The 20,232-nt window shown below is 45.5% G+C and overlaps 2 protein-coding genes and 1 long non-coding RNA gene across 7 annotated transcripts in view; 1 reads left to right on the forward strand and 2 right to left on the reverse strand.

The window, feature by feature from the left end:
* The window catches only part of TTLL11 (tubulin tyrosine ligase like 11), a 114,278-nt gene extending 110,714 nt beyond the window's left edge, over nt 1–3,564 (reverse strand). For all 3 annotated transcript variants that reach the window (XM_074973727.1, XM_074973729.1, XM_074973728.1), the window contains exon 1: nt 3,528–3,564. The gene's annotated coding sequence lies outside the window, so the exon portion shown is untranslated. The remainder of the gene's footprint in view (nt 1–3,527) is intronic.
* A 1,293-nt stretch (nt 3,565–4,857) lies between these two features.
* On the reverse strand, nt 4,858–19,430 carry LOC141999999 (uncharacterized). Of its 2 annotated transcripts, none has more exons than XR_012642148.1 (3): nt 18,607–19,430; nt 14,578–14,670; nt 4,858–5,698 (listed from the first exon to the last, which is right to left on the reverse strand). It is a non-coding gene; the product is annotated as an uncharacterized LOC141999999 (long non-coding RNA). The 2 variants fall into 2 exon arrangements; XR_012642147.1 differs by lacking the exon at nt 18,607–19,430 and adding an exon at nt 17,389–17,508.
* LOC141999998 (carboxyl-terminal PDZ ligand of neuronal nitric oxide synthase protein-like) overlaps nt 17,309–20,232 on the forward strand; it is a 61,312-nt gene continuing 58,388 nt past the window's right edge. For both annotated transcript variants that reach the window (XM_074973983.1, XM_074973982.1), the window contains exon 1: nt 17,309–17,469. In XM_074973983.1, coding sequence (XP_074830084.1) covers nt 17,365–17,469 — 105 coding nt within the window. In that variant the 5' untranslated portion in view covers nt 17,309–17,364. The remainder of the gene's footprint in view (nt 17,470–20,232) is intronic.

A 20,232-nucleotide genomic window follows, 5' to 3' on the forward strand; every position in this document is an offset into this window, starting at 1 on the left:
TGTTTCTATCACTTTAAGGGAGGACCAATCCTTTTATTGTGATAAAGTTCCTACTGCAGAAACTTAAGATCACAAACACCTCCAGCTAATCTACTAAATGTTTAACATCTTTGTCTTTCTATCTGAGCTTTAGGCTCATAAATTTCAGTCACTCATGCAGAGGTAACAGAATCTGAGAGAGAAAGCAAAATTTTATAAGTATACCATTCAAAACAGGCACAGATCATCTCTGATGAACTAGAGAAAAGACATGGTCTCACTTGAATATATCTAACCCTCTTTACTATAGTGGGTTGCAAACCTATACAAATTTATTATGAGGACTTGTTTGGGCAGAATGAATTATGACTGACTGTAAGTGGTATAGCCAAATGCCTTATGAGTCACTATTTTGGCTGAAAAGCCATTATTAAGAAGAATGGAAAAGAGGTCAGAGGGAGAAGCAAGGCAGACTAAATGAAAAATATTGACTGAATTAATGGTTGGAGGAGAAAGGATATTTGTTTATTGTCTCCATCAATAAAGATTAAGCAAAGCCAAAGTGATTGCGACTGTGGGATAAAGACCTGGAAGAAGAATGCTGAAAATACAATGTACTTGTTCAAGAGGAGAACAATAGGGTGCGCATAGTTCCGTTTCTGGAACAGAATACATAATACTGAGCAATCTGGGGAATCAGACGCTCAAAACAGGTCAAACATATGAGAAATAAATTTAGTCCTGTGGATTACATTTATAATCAGCTAAGTTTATCAGTTAATTTTAATATTTATCAGATTTTCAGAAGCACTCATTACAATAATATGTGGATAAGTCTTGTATAAACTTTAACTCTACAGCTGACAAATTAAATGGTAGAACACTGCTGTTCTGCATTTTACCTACAAAAAGACTGGAGAGAAGCTGCAGGTGGACACTCAACAGGTGCATCTACATAGCAGTGTAACAAGGAGCAATTCTATCAGGTTATAATTTCACACCATTGGTTTTGTTCCTATTTTGTAGTGTGCACATAAGAAGATGATTTGAGCTTTTATGTAAGGGAAGATTGACTTTCTGCAACAAGATTTAAAAAATAAAAGGCTAAAATACAATATATTCTGTTTCCATAATGTTTTAAGTATATACGTATCAAATAATAGGAAACAGGAGCAGGGATGTATTTAAAAATACTGTATGAAATTCATCTTGGTTTACAAACTCTGTTGTCCAGTGCCATGAGTCAAACCTAATAATGATGAAAGAAGTTTCCAGCATCCACTGAGGAGACCGTTTTCTTTTTCCCCCAATCAACTTCACATGATGGATCAGTGAACTGGTGTTTGTAATCTATCACTGCACGTATAATATATGGGCTGAAATCCTGGCTCTGCAGACAGTCAATCCAAAACTCCCACTGATTTCAGCAGTGCTACAATTTCACCTACAGACCCCATCACTGCAGTGCCAGAAAGTCCATGTGGTTTAACATGAACACTACAGGATTTTGTTCATACTTTAAGATGAGTGCATCATCTAGTTCCCATTGCAAAAAATCAGATTCTGAATCTGCAAATACTGAAAAGTTTTTCTAACTGGTGTTATCATACATACTAATTAGAATACAACTACAGCCATGATTATATTACTGTGTTGCTAAATATAAAAGCAGACACTGAAACTGTTGGCAGTCATAACAAATCTATGCAATGCAATGTTACCTTAAAGAAATGTACAGAATAAGAGTTAATGAAGAAATACTTCTCAGTTTTCAATTTATAAGTAACTCACACAAAAAACTGAGGAAAAGTAAAGTTATCAGAAGTGTTCAGTCCTATTCTACCTAATAGGACACTATGCAATATCATTACTTGACAATTAATGCTACCTACAACTGTCTAACAATACAATACACAAGCACAAGGCAAAAGTTAGACTGGAGAAAACAACTGATTCTAATGTTATATACACACGTTATTAGAGTAAGTAATATCCAAGTTCTTCATGGCAGGGAATGTGTCTGTCTTTGTGTTGTAGGGCATTCTGAATATTATAAATGAACAGGAGAGTCAGATTTACTCTGGACCAATTCTCCAGAAAATAGTTTTTGGGGTTACAAATGTCCTGTTCTGTTTGGTGTAGTGGACTGGATTGTATCCCTCAGATCTATACCGGCAGGGCCTCCTCCATGCAAAGTTCTCTCCTTCCCACATGGAAGAGGGGGCAGCTACCTTCATGGAGCTATGGGATCATCTGTGGGATGAAGGGGAGGAGGGCATCAGGGAGAAGCTGGCATATCAAAGGCAGCAATGAAGCGGGGAAGATGTGCCATGTAACATTCCCTCCCCCCTCAAACTCTGTAGGACTCCAGGTGAAAAGATAATGCATTCCCAGGCCTTATTACAACCCTGTGCCCCCAACCACACTATAGAGATCCTTGGAGAAGTGGCCAGCTACAAGAGACCTAACAGCACAGCTCCATGGAGCCTTGAAGCCACTGCAGGTGAGAAGTCTTTAGAGTCTGAGAACTGTTTAACATTTTGCAATTGGGGAATATTTCTGAAATATTTCAGTGTTTATCATGTGAAGTTTTAAATATTGTCTTTATTCTGTCCCCTATACAAACCTTTCAAGGAATTTCCTATCCTTTCCAGGTTTAGTTATTTTAAAAAGCCAAAGACAGTTATTTTGTTAAACTGTTTAACATTGTCATTTTGCTATTAGTACAAAATGTTCTTTATCGTGATTTCAAGCTCACCTGTATCTGAATTTACTTTTACAACATAACAGAGGATTTGCCATATCAGATGAGATTTCTGGTCCATCAAGGCCCCATTTTCTATCAGTGGTGGTGACCTATATTTAACATTTCTTTGGGGAGGAAAACAAAATGCACCAGGCAATTGTTTCCTTCTTGCCCCTTACCATGATCAATTTAACTCATGAAGCACGACATCCAATTACTCTATTTTAGCATGCATAACTACAGACGGTATTAACGGTCACAAAATTACCAAGTCCTTTTAAAATCCAGCCACGTGATCTGACATCTAATTGTGCAATACAAGAAACGTCAAGACAGCAGCCAGAAGAGTCCAAATGGAAGGTAACCTTTGCTACTGAGCCCGCTGCTGCACAAGCGCCATCCCTAGACTGGATTACAGAACGACTGGGGGGAAACGGGGTGGTCGAGACAGCTACTGGAGCACAGCAAGACATTCTGGACGGGGCTTACGGAGCACTACGGGCCTAGCAGAGATCTGGGGGCTGACCGAGGAATGCGGGAGCGGGCAAGTGGAGTTTTGAGAAAAGGAAAGAGGCCGGGCGAAGGGTGCCGCGCAGAGAGGAGTCCCGGGGGCTCGCAGGGGCCCACCGGGGGGAAGCACAGAGCTCGGGGAAGGAGCACGACTGGAGATCCGGGGCGCGGGGAGAAAGAGCCTCTAGGGAGCCCGGGCCCTGGGGTGCGGTGCCCCGCCAAGGGCCAGCCAGGCAGGTCTGCGAGGAGGCGGCGCTGGGGAAGGCCCGGGGAGTGGGAGCGGGTCCCTTACCTCTTTCCAGCGGAGCTGCCGCAAGCTGATCTTCAGCGCCTCCAGCGAGGTCTTGGCCTTGGAGCTGTCCACGGTGACATGGGCCCGCCGGGCGGGCCGGCCCAACTCCTCCCCGGCACGGCGGGTCGAGCCCCGCTTGCCCCGGCCCCCCTTCCCGGCACCGCACCGCTTGGCCTGACCCTTCGAGCCCGGGCCGCCGGGCCGCCTGCCCTGAGGAACCGGGGCCGGCGGCGGGACCCCTTCGGCCTCCTGCTGGGGCGCCGGGGCGGCCTCGCTCAGCTCCGGCTCCTCGGCGGGGGGGGCCGGGGACCCTGGCGGCTCCTGGGCCGGGGAGCAGCTTTCGGGCTCGATCCCGGGCGACTCCATTACCAGGCGGCACCACTCCCCGGGGCCCCTCCAGCCGCTGTCATTGCCGCGTCCCACCGGGCGGCGCCGGTTGCCATGATCGCTCAGAGGGTTGACAACGACGGAGACGGGGAGCGCAAAGGGCCAATCAACGTCAAAGGCAATCTCGCCTCCCAGCCCCTCCCTCCCCTGGGGAAATCACAGATGCGAGGGGCGGGGCGTCTCCCCGAGGCTATGGTCACGTGACTGTGGGTCAGGCCGCCATCTTTGCAATGGGCAGAAAGCTGTTCACCTCGAGGGCTGAAGCTATGATGGAGGCCATTTTGGAAGTAGGAGGCAAGCTCTGAGATAATGGACCTGAAGCTATCGAGGTAGCCATCTTGGAAGTGGGAACAAAGAAAAGGACTGCGGGCCCCCCCCCGTCCTGGGTGCCAAACCTTAAGGAATCCGTCCTGTGGGGAATGGGTTTTGGGGGATAGGGGAAGAAGGGCGAATTGGTTGAACCACAATAACAGTGGGATATGTAATGTACTACAGCTTCTTGAGGGGCAAGCTGCTCTTGCTTACAGCTTGGAATCCCCAGGTGTTCCAGTCACAGGCTAAAAATCCCTTTAGCCTGGGTCCAGCCATTCTCCCAGTTCAGTCTTTGTTCCTCAGGTGCTTCCAGGAGTCTTCTTGAGTGGGGAGCGAAGACCACCAGATGATGTAACTCACTGCCTTATATAGATTTTGCGTATGGCGGGAACCCTTTGTTTCCAAGCTTGGGTCCCAGACCAGTCTGTGGAAAAACAGTGACATCCCAAGATGGAGTCTAGAGACATGTGGTCTCGTCACATGTCCTTGCAGCGTCATAGCAGCCATTACTGGAGGCTGTCTGTAACGTTCTCAGGAAGGCTCCCCAGGTAGGAGATAAGCTTCTCCTAAGGGCCCATTCCCCACTCACTGTCTAGAATGAAAGCAACTTGCCTAGTGGGTATTCCCCAGGTGTAGCTACATTTGAAATGCAGAGACATAGTCAATATTAATAACTTCAGATACAAAAAATAATACATGCATGCAAATAGGATAATCATATTCAGTAAATCATAACCTTTTCAGCGACATGTCACATGACTTATCTTGCATAAAATACAGCATAACTATGTCATAATCATATCATAATAATATGCCTGAAGAATATGGGCTGCAGTGTCACAGAAGGCTTTCGTGGGAGGACTCACTGTGGGCAATGTTCAGCATGGTGTGCAGGGATTGAGGCCTGCAAATTAATCCGGGTACGATTAGCAGGGAGCATATGCATCCTCCCCCTAGCAAATGTTGTAGAAGTTACCCTGTGTAGGGATCTTTGTCTCTCTCCTTTGCAGTGAACAGTTTTAGTGAAGGGAGGAATGACTTCCCCACAAAAATCCCAGGCCAGCCAAGGAAAATTCACCCTTAGACGAGGATTATCAAATCTCTGTCTTTAGTTTCAGGATACATTTTAAAAATCTAGTACAGCCCAGCAGATGCACAGTCTGACCTCCCCCTTTCCCAACCCTCCTGCCCAGTCTGGCTTTTACAGCTGGGCTATGTGGAATAGGAGAGGTAGATGGGAAGAGTAAAGTGGTGTGATTTCTTATTAGCCACTCTAGTTTGGGCTTGACAAGATTCATCACAGGCACAGTTCCACTAGTCCAAAGCCAGTACAATGTTCTGCAGCAGTGCCTTAGGCTCTTCATCTTCATGGTGGATTTCCTTTCCCTTTCTCTGAAATGACTCGTCCTGAGATTAGAAGTGTGCACTGGAATAATAACATCTCCTTGGAGTCAGACATGTCCTTTGTTTGCCTAAAAATAATAATTCAAAAAGGTGCAAAATTAGAGAGCAGCACAGGAAGCCGCCATCCCTGTGTTTGCAGAATGACAGTTTCCGACATTAACCCTGTACTACAACAGAACTGGGTGTTCAGGAATCTTGATCTTGGAGGGCACTTGTGTTCCTAAACCCTTTATATCTCCTCCAAAATACACACACTCCAAAATCAGCCTGGTCTTTCTTAGTAACGTACATATTAATTGTTGCTGAAAAGGAATCGCTGGACTTGGCTTTCTTGAAGGATGGCCTGGTAGCATAATAAACAAGAATAAAATAAATAATAGTAATAATAATAAAATAAAGGCTATTCACAATCTAACGTAAAATGGGTTGGATATAATCTAGTTCAGGACCTAAAATCATCCCCAAAATCACCATCATTAATTGGCCCCCTTATTCACAGGGTCAGCAGAGGGATGATGCACTGAATGGGCTTCAGAGAATGAACTTGCCAGCAGAGCTAAGACCCTTTGGCAAAGCAATGTGGGGAAATTTACAGGCTCATGGCTTGGCTGTACCTGTTCTGTCGTTAGAGAACAACCATTTCCAGCTTTGCCAAACTGATGTCTTTCATCAGAAAATACTTGAATCATTTACTGTAAGATTGATATAAACAAGGACAGAACTTAAGCAGGTCCAAGTTCAAAGTGTGAATCTAGTTTGTAAGAAAATTGTTAATGAAGCTACTAATCCAACATACCTAATTTAGCTGATACAGAGCTGGCCAATACGGCCCTTTGTCATCTTGAGACTAGAGGACTGTAATGCTTTGCATACTGAGACCACTCGGAAACTGAAGCTAATACAGAACACAGCAATACTCTTATTAAAGTGAGTTTCATTACACCAGTGCTCTGGGATCTGCACTGATTGCCAGTAAATTTATAGATGAGATTCAAGACATTGAACTCCCCAAACAAAAGAACTCCCCAAGTTATTTAATGGATCAGATGGATAGTATGAAAATAATAGAGACATTTTTCAGTGAAAACAATTGCTCTTATAGAGATATACAATAAGCGCTATAATACTTTGTTTTATGCGCAATTAAATCAAATATATCAAAATATTAATTCAGGAAAGACAATGAATCTGAAAACTCCTGAGGGAACCTGAAGAATAGTTTTTAAAATAGCAGAAGTATGTCTTCTTTTTGGGATTAGTAAAGTTAAATGGAAAACAAAAAGTCTTGGATGACATGTTTTCACTTTGCCTGTAGGTGGCATTACAATCTGCTGTGAAATTTATTTGTTACTCCAGAAAGTGCACCACAGTATTCTGTTACAAAAAAATTAAAATATTCTGTGTGAGAAAGAAGGATCTCCAGAACTAATTAGAATTCAGGACAAGATGGTAGCTCAGACCATGCTATCAGTCACTGGAATCATGTTATTTATGTGGCAAAGGGGACAGGGCTGAATGGGAGGTGAGGAGAAATCACTTTAATAAAAAAAAATATTTTTTTTAAAAGGGTCATCTAGACAATGGTGGGAAGTAGAAAGGAAAAGCACTGTCAGGAAAATTAAGATACCATCTTTGGAATTCTGAGTACAGAAGATAGGAATCCAGGAGTTACCAGAGTAGGTCAGATTTTAGGAACAAGATTGTGTCTAAAGACTGGTATCCCATCTTCACCCACCACCTCCTGTTTCACAGAAAAGGGGGAAATAGAAAACAATGTACCTGACTTATTGTATGCTTCTGCTGAAGTAGGAACAGGGGTGACCCTTTCCCACAGGTGGTCAGCAACTCAGTGCACATCACAAAGCATGAAGTTTAATCAGCCTGATGACATCTTATTACAGTAGCCTGCATAGCCTCACCTGAGATCATAAAATTAGCCACATCTTTTTAAAATCCAAGTGCAGTATCTATCCTTCTAACATCCACTCCCTGCAGGGCACTGAGAGATTAATTAGGGAAAGACTCTACCTAAGAAAGTGTCAGTCATCGCCAGATGGCTATTAAATGTAGAGCCTTGGCGGCTTGATAGCTGTACAGATTCTTAATGAAAAACTCTGGAGATTCCCTGAGAGCATGATTTTTATGCTAAAGCACTGAGGACGACTCTATTCAGAGTTGCACCAAGAGCAAATGGTGCCTCAGGTAGGTACAGTCTCTCCAGATGTTGTTCCTTATGCATGTGTCCTTTTAAGGTTAATGATCAGCTCTTTATATCAGGAAGAATCTTTATAGAGTGTGAATGTAAAACTGCTGATTTCACAGACCCAGAAGCTGAAGTCTTCTATCTATCAGATACAGCACAGACCATGGTAATGTCCCACACTAGCCAGCATATATCTAAGCCTTTTCTGAAAGGACCACCTCTGGGAGGAAAAGAGGAGTCTCTTTTCTCATTGCTCATTCAGTCTTTGGCGTCTCTGTTGAGACTGCCTAAAAGGGTGCCAATTCTAGTGGTGGTTTTAGTGATGACAGCTGTCCACCAACGCCTCTCACACAACAATTATGATTCACTAACTCATGTCACACAGATCACCAAACAGCCAGCAGATGGTAGCAACTGCTGGTGACTGCCAGCTAGGGTGGGATTTAAACTGGTGACCTAAAAGTGAAAGGCTCCTTATCCTATTATCAGCCTCCGGAGCCATTTAGCCCCCTGGCATAACACTTTGTAATGTATGTTAGAGCTTTTTCCATCACAGATGTCAGAAATGCTAAAGGAAAACCATGGATTTAGCTGACATGGGCCAGAACATTGACTAGCTTTTTGAGCACTGGAAATGTCCCGAAGATGCCAAACAAAATGACTGCATAGGAGTATTTTTATATACAATTTTGATAGAGCCATATTTCTAAAAGGTTAATAATTCACTACCTACTTCCACCCAGTCATACACCAGATACCTGGTTTGCTTTATGCTACAGGCATAAAAGCTTCATTTCCTGTTGAGATAAATGGGGATGGTATGTACTGTACGGCGTGAAGTCAGACTGTATGTAGTATTCCTGTACTGCAAGGTAAGGGAGTAAAGTATAGGTTGAGTAGTAATGAGGTAGCAATGGCACAGCAGAAGGAGCAGGTATCATGCTGTATAGTGCAGGTTAGATCTAGTGGCAGGGGACAAACAAGCATGAATTTTTAAATTCTCTCTTGTAAGGTCAAGGGAAATTGAAAGTTACTGTGTGCTGCTAAACACAGATTTATATCCTAGAGAGCCCGTCATCCAGAGATTTGCTCAAGCAATCCTTGTGTAATAAAGCTCAGACACATATTCCCGGTAGGAGCTATATACAGAACTATGCTGGGAAAAAATATTTATGAAGAGTGTCTACCTGAAGAAACTCTTACATCTAGCAGTAGCCATGTCAGCTTTGGTGGGCCTGACAATACAGGGGGCCACCATGATACCACAAATCAGATGAGGTCTGACATTCTGTCATCTGAGGGCACAGTGGTGCTCTCATACACATTAGCCAATACATTATCCAGTCCCAGTAATGTACCTGATAATGGAGTAATCTGGCCAGTAAGAGACCTGGATTTGAGTCCTACTTTAATGGCCTTTGTAACTGTATTACTGTAAGACAGGGCTAACAAATCACACAGATGGCAGTCTCACCCCCCAGGGAGGTAGCAGGCTGGCTGTGAGTTCAGATTGCCCTGTACTCTACCTATCTCCTAGCCAAAGCCTTGCTCATCCCTGTGCTGATTCATACTTTATTGGGTCATCTACAGCATGGTATATTACATGTGTGTACATGCCTTCCCAAAAGGTGTGTATGTAACAACTGCTCAGTACTGGATCGATATCAGGTCTACTCCTGCGGGATCACATTGCCATTGAATGGCTGCAGCCCACTAAAGGGAGAAGCCTTAATACTACTATATAAGCACAAACATTATTTCACTGACCAATACTAAATGTCTACTTTTGATCTGTAAACATCTGAGAACCTGATTCTACAAGTTATGATTGTGCAGTCAGGAAACTGACGTGTACCATATGACGTCCAAATCAAAACAACACATTAGGAATATCAACAGCATTGCAAGCTCCAAGCATGCAAAACTCATGAGTCAGGCTTCAAAAAGTATCAGGAGATTATCTTAAAATTCATGGGAATTTTGTGAATAATAAATTTGGGGATCTTTTTATTTGCCCTCTGGTTTCTAAGTCTTTACAAAAAGAAAAGGAGTACTTGTGGCGCCTTAGAGAATTTGTTAGTCTCTAAGGTGCCACAAGTACTCCTTTTCTTTTTGCGAATACAGATTAACACGGCTGCTACTCTGAAACAAGTCTTTACAGTGAACTTGGGTCACAGTTTCATGCTTTTCCCTGTAGCCATGAAAACTAGCAACTTACATGAAAGCTGAGATTCTCATGTAATCACAGGACTCCAGAATCTGGGTATTTAGGATCAACATCAAATATCATGAGACTTGTGATATAAAAAAAAAAAGTCACAACTTTTGTATCAACACCAACACCAAACTGGTCTCCTGCAAGCTGCAGAACAAGAATTATTTGCAGATATTATTCAGCAAATCATTTTGAATATAAAATAAATTTGAGAAAACCTATGGTGCATTCATGGACAATTCACAAACAGACACAAGGAAAAGTTAATCAAATAAGTTATCCATAGGAACTATCCACTCTGCTCTATAGTAAGCGGTTCCTTCTGTAACCCTGGTGGGAGGGTTTTTGTTGTTTTTTTTATAATTGTGCCTTTACTAGTCAACAGGAAAACAATGTTTTAAAACTGAAAAAATCAGGAGAAAACATGTCTGGTAAACACAGTCTCTCTTTGGGAAATGTCTCTGTTGTAATTATACTTCCCAGGCTGGGTTTAAGTTGGTTTACATAAGCATATGCTCACAATGTTTATGTTAGACCACTGAAGATTTGTGGTTGGCCTACAAATGCAAACAAAACAATGGCTGCATACTTTGGAAAAAATGTTCATGATAGAAGATGATGAAAATATGCATAATAGTAGATGACATTTCTCATTCCTGAATCCTCTTGTACACAACTTAGGAACTGGCCATGCATAAAAGAGGCTTGCAGTTGTAATGGAGAGATTTTCTGGCTACACTACAAATCTGAACCTTCAAGACATTAGGCTTCTGTTTCTCCCCGAACACCACAAATCTGTATAAACCATCTAACCAAACAGAACCTCCACCAGCCAATCAGATATGTGACACTGAGAGAGAGGGACTGACAGTGATGAAACAATGACAGTGCTACCCAGCCTGATCCACATGTCACTTCCTGATTTGGTTCATGTGGCAGCTCAAGAGCCTCACTGCAAGATTTTGCCCTATTTTCATCTAAACCCCACTGCAGCTGAGGGTAATACCAGCTAATTTCAACCAATAGAACCTTATTTATCTAACCTGCTCCTTTGGGTTTAATCAAACATTAGCATTTACAGACATGTGAGGGTGTCTCCAGGTATTTTTGGCTAACCAGGATTCTAGTGTATCACCTTACTGTTCTGAATAACAAAGAAGGGAGCTACCTGATTTGCAACGCACAAGAGGAATCCAGGGTCAAAATCTTCAGTCAACTGTGAACTAATTCATCCATCTTTATTTTATGCAGAAAAGCTCAGCTTGAGTTGAGCACATGGTTAATGTTCCTGCTTTGTTAACCAATTTTCTGTGTTAAATTAAAGCACAAGGTCAGTTTTTTTTAATCAAGGTCAGACACTGCCTTAGTCAGGAATAGAAACACAGCCTGCTCCTTTGTTTCCAAGTTTGCTCTAGCTACGAGAAAGCATCAGCTCCTCGGGCAATGGAGAAGTGGAGCATGTATGGAGGTCTTCTGGCTTTACAGTGAAACCCATGGCGGCATGTCAAGGCAGAAGAGAATTCCTGAGATGCGTGAAGAGCTGGTTGGTAATGCCAGTTCATGTTCCTTTTTCATTTGTGTCCTGATTCTGTGAGCCCTGCTTGCAGACATCAAGTGAAAGTGACAGATTTTTCTGTCTTAACAACAATGCTTATTTCTGATCCTCTGTGTTTGAGGGGAAAGTAAGTGATTAGTTGGAAAAAAACCAAAAACCTCTCACCATGAAGTACTGAATGTCTCAAGCTTTGGAAATACAATCAGGACTTGCATTTTATTTATATTGTTAAACGTGCAATCTTAAAATGTTAAGCCCATTATGATGGTGTCCTCTATCCCCTCCCCGACATTCTTCAGCTCATCTTGCTTTGCAGTGGGAAGGCAGGCAGGCTTTTGGAATTGGTTCTGGGCTTGTTATACAAAAAAAAATCCACCCCAACATTTAAATAAATATTAAAGTCCTGATCCAAAATCCATTGACGTCAATGAAAGACTCTGATTCAGGCCCCAGATGCTTCATTTTTATTTACCTCTCTCCAGGAACGAAGCCAGAGAATTTGTTCCCCCCCACCTCCCGCCCCCAACATGCATGTTTTAGATTTAGCAGCCTTCAAACACATGTCTCAAAGACACATCAAAACTACCGGATTTTGATCCCCAACTTCACATCTGTCCCAAATCCCCTCTTCATCGTAAAAACCTCACTTCAACACCCACTGGCTCTCAATATCCTGAAAGTGAGAGAACACTGTCTGTTTCCATGTTCTTAGTAAACATACACAGCAAGACTCTGCTTTGCAAACAAACTCCCATCTCAAAATTAGTGGTAAGTGAATTAACCTTTTAAATTTTATAAAGCTGTCTGCCAGAACGCTTGAGGACCTAGCTTTAAGACCTCACCTGCCCATGGTACTCTTGCTACCATACTAGCTGGTGTCGGAGGTACTGCTAAAACTGGTGTGACAAAAAGTTAAGAGGAGATCAAATACACTGAGCTGGGAGTAAAGTGCATAGGGCTTTCAGGTCTTGCAAGTAAGCTCTGGAAGTGATTCCTGTAATAAAGATTTTCACTAGCATTACCCTAGGTCTGGCTTGTTGTTTTTATTGTTTTAATCAGCATAGCTCTGCAATGCAGAAACAAGTCATCCTTGCAAATATAAAAACGTTAACAGAAGAGGGGAAAATAATCTGTGACACCAAAACCAGCTTTTTGGTCTGTTAAATGTGTGTAATCAGAGACTTCACTCAGGCCTGCTCTACACCTAAAACTTAGGTTGATCTAGCTACTTTCCTCAGGGGTGTGAAAAAAATTCACGCCCCTGAGAGATATAATTAAACCAACCTAAGCCCAAGTGTAGACAGCACTAGGTTGACAGGAGAACTTTTCTGTCGACCTGGGTACTGCCTCTCGGAGAGGTGGATTTACTACAGCACCCCTTCGATCACTGTGGTAAGTGTCAATACTGCAGGAGCGGAGCTGCAGCAGTGCCTCTGTGCCGCTGTAGCGTTTCTAGTGTAGCCATACCTTCAGCTTAATAAAGTCACTGGGGTATGTCTTCACTAGCAACATTAAAGCGCTGCTGCGACAGCGCTTTCATGGGGCTGTGTAGTCACGGCTCCCAGCACTGGGGCACTGTCTACACTGCCACTTTACAACGCTGAAACTTGCAGTGCTCAGGGGTGTGTTTTTTCACACCCCTGAGTGAGAAAGCTGCAGTGCTGTAAAGTGGCAGTGTAGACAAGGCCTAGAAATGACATGTCATGGGTGTTGTAATGATGCTCACTCTGTTATAGGGCAACACCCTGATGGGCACGAATGGTGTCCCTAGCCTCTGTTTGCCAGAAGCTGGGAAGGAGCGACGGGGGATGGATCACGTGATGATTCCCTGTTCTGTTCATTCCCTCTGGAGCACCTGGCATTGGCCACCGTCGGAAGACAGGATACTGGGCTAGATGGACCTTTGGTCTGACCCAGTAGGGCCATTCTTATGTTCTTATGTACTGTTACTGTATAATGTCCCTTTAAACAAAAGCTCACTGTTGTTTTCTTTCTGATATTTACATATCAAATATTTGTAAACCTGTGAACACTTCCTAAATAAATAAATAGTTTTTTAAAAAGTCTTCCTTTAAAAGGTTGCAGTGTCCTTGTAAGGTGTGAGAGGTAAACCCCCTTGTCCCAATTGTTAGGCTGGCTGGGACCTGGAAGAAACACTTTTAAAGCTGGTGGGTGTGGCAGCCGCCTTCCATTCCGGCTAGAGGAGGAAACAATTAAATAAGCCTTTGTTTAGAGATAGCTGAAACAGCAGCAGCCACCACCCAAAACACAGGACACATGAAAAGCCTCAGGAATCTGAGCTGGGAGGGGAGAGCGGGGGGCTTCACTGTGGGCTTTTTAACCAGCATGTTGTCTAACTTGGCCCATTGGGCTACCAGGGCTGTCACCACTGGAAGACTTGAACACAACATCCTCTGCCAGCAGTGTAGGGGCTGAATTATTGCACCTGTCCCACTATGCTCAGCACAGCTCCTTGCAGCAAGTGTCTAATGTCTGTGGTTTATAATGTCTACGGTTTGGAACGACACCTCCTACTGCTTCCCACTGAGACTGGGAGCGGAGGTTGTGACATAGTGGCTAGCGTTGTGTACAGCAGGGACAATCCAAGTGGTAGTGGGAAACCTGAGCACCATGGATTGCAATTGTGACTAGAAATGTGGGGTGAAATCCTGTTGCCAATGAAGTCAATGGGAGTTTTGCCACTTACTTAAATGAAGCCAGGATTTTACCCATGGTGTGTTACAGGCATGCTGGGTTAGCACACTAACTGGTTAGTGTAGACAATGCCTAGGTGTACTGCCTCCCATTCAGTGAGCGTGAGTCAAAGGAGTCTTTCCCACGTGAGCTCCAAGAAACTCTTTGAGGCTCACATATACCAAACAGCAGCAGCAGTGCTAGCAAGCAGTTTTAAATGAGAGGTTGGGATAGTGGCCATTCTCTTCTGTTTTAAGGAAACCAAACAATTTCACCTTACCCCATTAGTTCAGCGACACTCACAGGAAGGTAATGTAGGTTATTGATTCAGGCTGGGTGGATTTTATTTCCATATTTTATTAAATTAAGACTCCTGAAAATATAAAGAAAAAAGCACCAATCACCCTGAGAATTCAGCACACAAGTGAGCGTAAAAAGCTCTTGTCTAAAGAGAACTCATGAATCTGCAGGTGCAATGCAGAATCTGAAGAGTGGCACATTGGATAGAAAAAACAGATTCATTTAATTGCATATGTAAAATGAAACCTGTATTGGGGTACTCTGAACAAATGAAGGATTAGCATAAATCTGTGTACATTTAAATGGGAAATGTGATATTATATTATAGCCAGGGAAAAACGAAGGAGCCTGGAGACAAGACAGACAGAAGAGCATAGCAAAGAAGAGGCTAATTGAAGGACCTGTCATTGCCGACTCAACCCTGAGTGATGCCCACAATATCAGGAAGATCTGCCAGCAACCCTAGTATTCCTGAACGCATGGACTCTGACCAATGGTACATAGAAACAGTACTAGTTCTTCAGGCTGCCCCTCCCTTTATGATGAGGTTCTGTAATTGGCCAGAGTTTGTGGCTGCTGCCTTCCTCCCATTGACTTGTGCGTGCTCAAACCTGCCAAGCCACTTGGGCCAATCGCAGTCATGGGAGTGAGGCTTGGAGCAGCACAGACTCCACTGTGGCATAAAGTGTGCATAACTGAATGGGAGGAGGTAGGTCCAGGCTGGCAGAGCGAAGGACTGTTGTCACAACTCTTGCAATAATATAGGTGTCTGGGCAGAGGATCTGAGACCAGAATACCAAGAACAACCACTTGGCAGTGCATATCCTTTGATTTATCAGTTAGCAGCCACACTTGCAGTATCAGTCACAAGGTTACAGTTCAGTAATGGGAACCCCACCATCCTCTGTGGTTTTGGAACTAGATACCCTGTTATGATATCACTGATCAAGCTCCATATCTTGAATTCTGCTCATTAAAAAAAAAATCTCTCTTGTTAAAATAGATATCACAGAGTACAGTGTGTGATCATATTTAAGCATGCATGGGGATATTATTTGTATGATAAAAGGTTATAGTTACTCACTTCATAAACAAAGGCCCAGATTAATTCCTGGTGCAGCTGTACTGAAATCAGTAGAGTTACCCCAAGGATAAGCATGTCTCTGACTTTTAGGCCCTATTCAACTTATACCTTTTAAACCAGATTTTGCAACTGGTGAGTGACAGGATTGCCTTAGAAAGTTGCACATTAAATGGCTCAGCTTTTCTGTCATCATCACAACCGTGCTTGTGCATCTGCTTGTTTGCATAAGTTCATCCTGAGAAATTTGGACAGCTACTCCACAGCTACTCCACACTGCCTCAGCAAGGGATAGGCCACTACAGAGCAACATCAGCAAGCTGTGACACAATACACCATGGGATGCCCTACCGCAGAAAAGACTGGAAGGAAAGAGGACCAGCCAAACTGGTTGCACAAAGATGGCAAAGATGCTTCACTGCAAGAACCTGTAACTGGTTCAGCACCTGTGGGAAGTCAGCCACGTGACACTATGCCTCTGGCAGGCGGGGATACAGGGCTGTGGTTATTAACAGAGCCTTAACCATATTGTGAATTGATAGGAAACATGGTTAAAACCTGCCATATCTGGTTACAACCTTGGCTAGAAGTTGTAGTGTGGACACGGCCTTCCACTGTATCATTTTTTCCAAAGTTGTACACAGTAGGGAAAAAGGCACAAAATCAAACCAGAGTTAAAATAACAGATATACGGCTAAAAACAGAGAAAAGACAGACAAATCAGTTATAGCCCATATTCCATCCTTAACTCATCCTGCCATGTCTCTAGCACTGCAGCTCAGAGGGTAGGCAACATCACCCACTGTTTTAAGATGCCCTAAGAGAAATTGCCCCATGATGTAAACTTCATTTCCTCCATAAACAGCTAACATTTCAGTTTCAGGCTCCTTGTTTGCTTTTTCAGTCAGTTCCTTACTATTATTGTCAGCCCTGGGTTTGTATTTAAGGGGACGCTGTCAGGCCAGCATAGCCCCCAGTGCGGAGTTTGTAAGACAAGATTCCATAAGGCTAAACTCCAACAGAAATGTCCCCGTGACTGGTTTCCCGGGTGGGCGCAGAAAGCCTGTTTCTAAAGGGGTCACATTTCCCTCTGGCAGCAAGCTGCGCCCCGCGCTCTAATGCAGGGAAAGGAGAAAGTGAAGCGGCTCCGAACTGACGCTAAACCGATCGGCGCCGGCTCCACCCTGCCCGCTTGTGGCGGGGGAGGATGCGGGATGCCGGGCGGGCCAGGTCCGGACCCGCGGGGGGGAAGCAGATGCTATTGACAGGTCTCTGCATGTGCCCTCTGGGGCGGGCTCAGTGAACCACAAGGGGGCTGGCTGGGGAAATGGCCAGGCCAGGGGTGTGGGGCCGGGCTGCTGGGCAGGGCCCTATGCCCCCGCCCCCAGGCCCGCGGTCACGGCAGGCCCCGGGGGGGGGGGGGCAGAGGCAGGAGCCAGCTTCCCCCCCGCCGCCCCCGCCCGTCACGTGAGGGAACTTGGAGCCAATGGGCGCGAGGCGCCGCGGGCAGCCGGGGGAATCTCGTTCAAAACGCGGCCGCCTGGCACCGGGGTGCGCGGCGCTGGCTCGGGGCCCCCGCCGCCCTGCCGAGCCGAGCCGAGCCGGGCCGGGCCGGGCCGGGCGGAGGGGGCGGCAGCGGCAGCGGGCGATGCGCGCGGGCTGGGCGGCGCCTGAGCGCGCGGGAAGATGCCGGTGAAGAACAGGTACAACCTGGTGGACGATGGCTGCGACTCGCGGGTCCCCCTGCACAACGAGGACGCCTTCCAGCACGGGATCCACTTCCAGGCCAAGGTGAGCCGCTCACGCCGGCGCCTGCTGGGGAGCGGAGGGGGCTCCCCCGGCTGGGGGGGGGCGGGACCCCCGGCTGGGGGGGGCGGAACCCCCCCAGGGCCCCGGACAGTGCAGGGCAGCTGGGCCCCCTGCCCCGCCCGGGGACGGGGATGCTGCGGCCGGTGTCCGGGGCACGTGTCGCCGGGGCACGTCCAGCGCCAGCGAATCCCCTCGGGGCACAGGGGGGCCCCGGCGCCTGGCTGCGGCTGCCCGCGGGCGCAGGACCGCGCGGCGTGGTGACAAAGCCGCGCAGTGCCGGCCGAGCGGGGCTTCCGTGCCTGCGGCAGACTCGTGCCGGGGGCGAGCCGCCCGCCCTGGCTGCTCCCTGGGTCGGGCCCTGCCGAGGCGGCTTTGCGCAGCAGTCGGGCAGCAGCGTGGAGAACTTTGTGCTCCGGGAGGCGTCCGCGGGGGAGGGAGTTCTGGGGCCAGAGCCGGGAAGGGTTCCCGAGGCTGGTCTGCACGGGGTCACTGCCCAGCAGCCCTGGCCGGGGGTGGTACCATCCTGCCGCGGTAGCTGCGCTGGCAGTCTGGGTGGAGTCCCTCTCTTCCGGAACAAGTGCCTTTATTCCCTTATCAGCACCTGGGGCATTATAGTTCTGCTGGTCAGTTTCCCCCAGCCCCTAGTGGTGTAGAGTTTGGGTTCCCTAAGAGCAGTCAAGCTAAGTCAGACCAATGGTCCATCTCGGCCAGTCTCCTGCCTCCCAAGGGCCAATGTCAGATGTTTCAAAGGGAATGAGCAGAACAGGGCAATTATCCCCTGTCATCCAGTCTCAGCTTCTGGCAGTCAGAGGCTTAGGACACCCGGAGCATGGGGTTGGATCCCTGACCATCTTGGCTACTAGCCCTTGATGGATTTATCCTCCATGAACATATTTAATTCGTTTTTGAACCCAGTTCTAGTTTTGGCCTTCACAACATCCCCTGGCAACAAGTTCCATGGGTTGACTGGGCGTCGTGTGAGGAAATACTTCCTTTTGTTTGTTTTAAACCTGCTGCCTGTTAATTTCATTGGGTAACCGCTGATCATTGTGTTATGAGAGGGAGTAAATAACACTTCCCTGTTCACTTTCTCCCCACCATTTGTGATTTTTTACAAACCTCTTTCGTATCTCTCCTTAGTCGTCTTTTCCCCAAGCTGAACGGTCCCAGTCTTTTTAATCTCTCCTCATACGGAAGCTGTTCCAGACTGGTCATAATTTTTGCTGGCCTTCTCTGTACCTTTTCCAATTCCAATGTATCTTCTTTGAGACGGGGCAACCAGAACTGCACGCAGTATTTAAGGTGTGGGTGTAGCATGGATTTATGCAGTGGCATTATGATATTTTTTTGTCATTTTGTAGACTGTTCCTTGTTCACCATGAGTAGTTGCATCCTCTGCTTGTGTTGCCAGATTATCAATATAATGCTGTTTGTCCGCTCTCCCAAGGCGTTTGACCTCCCCATGTGCCTTGCTATACTGCTCGTGGCATTTGTCCTTTACCTTCTGGGATTTTGTGTCAAACTTTTTTCTTCAGGGCTCGTCTGGTTTCTATGGCATTCCATGTGCTGGGTGTAATCCACTCCTTCCTTCTCTTCTGCTTGTAGCCTAGACAGGCTTCACTGCTCTGTTTATAAATTGCTGTTACTTTGTCCCACTTCTTGTTGATCTCCCCATTTGCATTCCCTTCCTCTTCATCAAGGTCTGCAAGTGTTTGAAACCTGTTCTTTAACTGCAGAATGAAGGCTTTCTGCACTTTTATCTGTGCCAAGCAAAGTATTGTGTAAGATCATAGTCCAGTGTATATCAGAGGCCGTCGATGGTGTTCTCAGAAAAGAGCAAGTGTGGCTGCACAGACCACATCTTCATTCTACGAAACATAATAGAACAGTGCTTAGAATGGCAACGGCAACTCTACATAAATTTCATAGACGTTGAGAAGGTTTTTGATAGCTTTCACAGGACCAGCCTATGGAGCATTCTGCAGGCATATGGAATTCCTTTCCCTATAATCAATGTCATCAAAAGCTTCTACTTCAACTTTACATGCAGTGTTGATCACAGTGAGCTCAGTGTTGAAATCAAAACAGGAGTACGTCCGGGGTGTGTCATGTCTGCAATCCTCTTCAACATTGCTATCGACTGGGTAATGCGGCGTACAACAGAAGACATGCCAAGAGGCATTAAATGAACACTCGTCTCATCCCTTGAAGACCTGGACTTCACAGATGATGTCGCTCTCCTATCACATACCCAACACCATATACAAGAAAAAACAACTCGACTCAACGCATTCAGCCAGCAAATTGGACTGAATATCAACCACAATAAGACGGAGATCATGACCTTTAACATTGCCTCACCATCCCCAGTGCAGATAGAGGGTTATTTTCTCACCAGTGTAGAAACATTCACATACTTGGGCAGCACCATCAGTCAGGACATCCAGAACAAAATCAGTAAAGCCAGAAACACCTTCAGGAGCTTACATACAGTCTGGAAATCATCAAAATACAACACCAAAACCAAATTCAAGATTTATCACAGCTGCGTACTTTCAACACTACTTTATAGTGCAGAATGCTGGGGAATGAGAGTCTGACATGTCCAAACTGTCTTCATTCCATACAGCCTGCCTCAGAAAAATCCTCCGTATCTTTTGGCCCAGAACAATCTCAAACCAAGATCTATTGACGGTGCAGCCAAGAGGATCCGAGCACCATCATTGCCAGGAGGCGCTGGAGGTG

This window comes from Natator depressus, chromosome 16 (assembly GCF_965152275.1).
Source record: "Natator depressus isolate rNatDep1 chromosome 16, rNatDep2.hap1, whole genome shotgun sequence".
Taxonomy (NCBI): Eukaryota; Metazoa; Chordata; order Testudines; family Cheloniidae; genus Natator; species Natator depressus.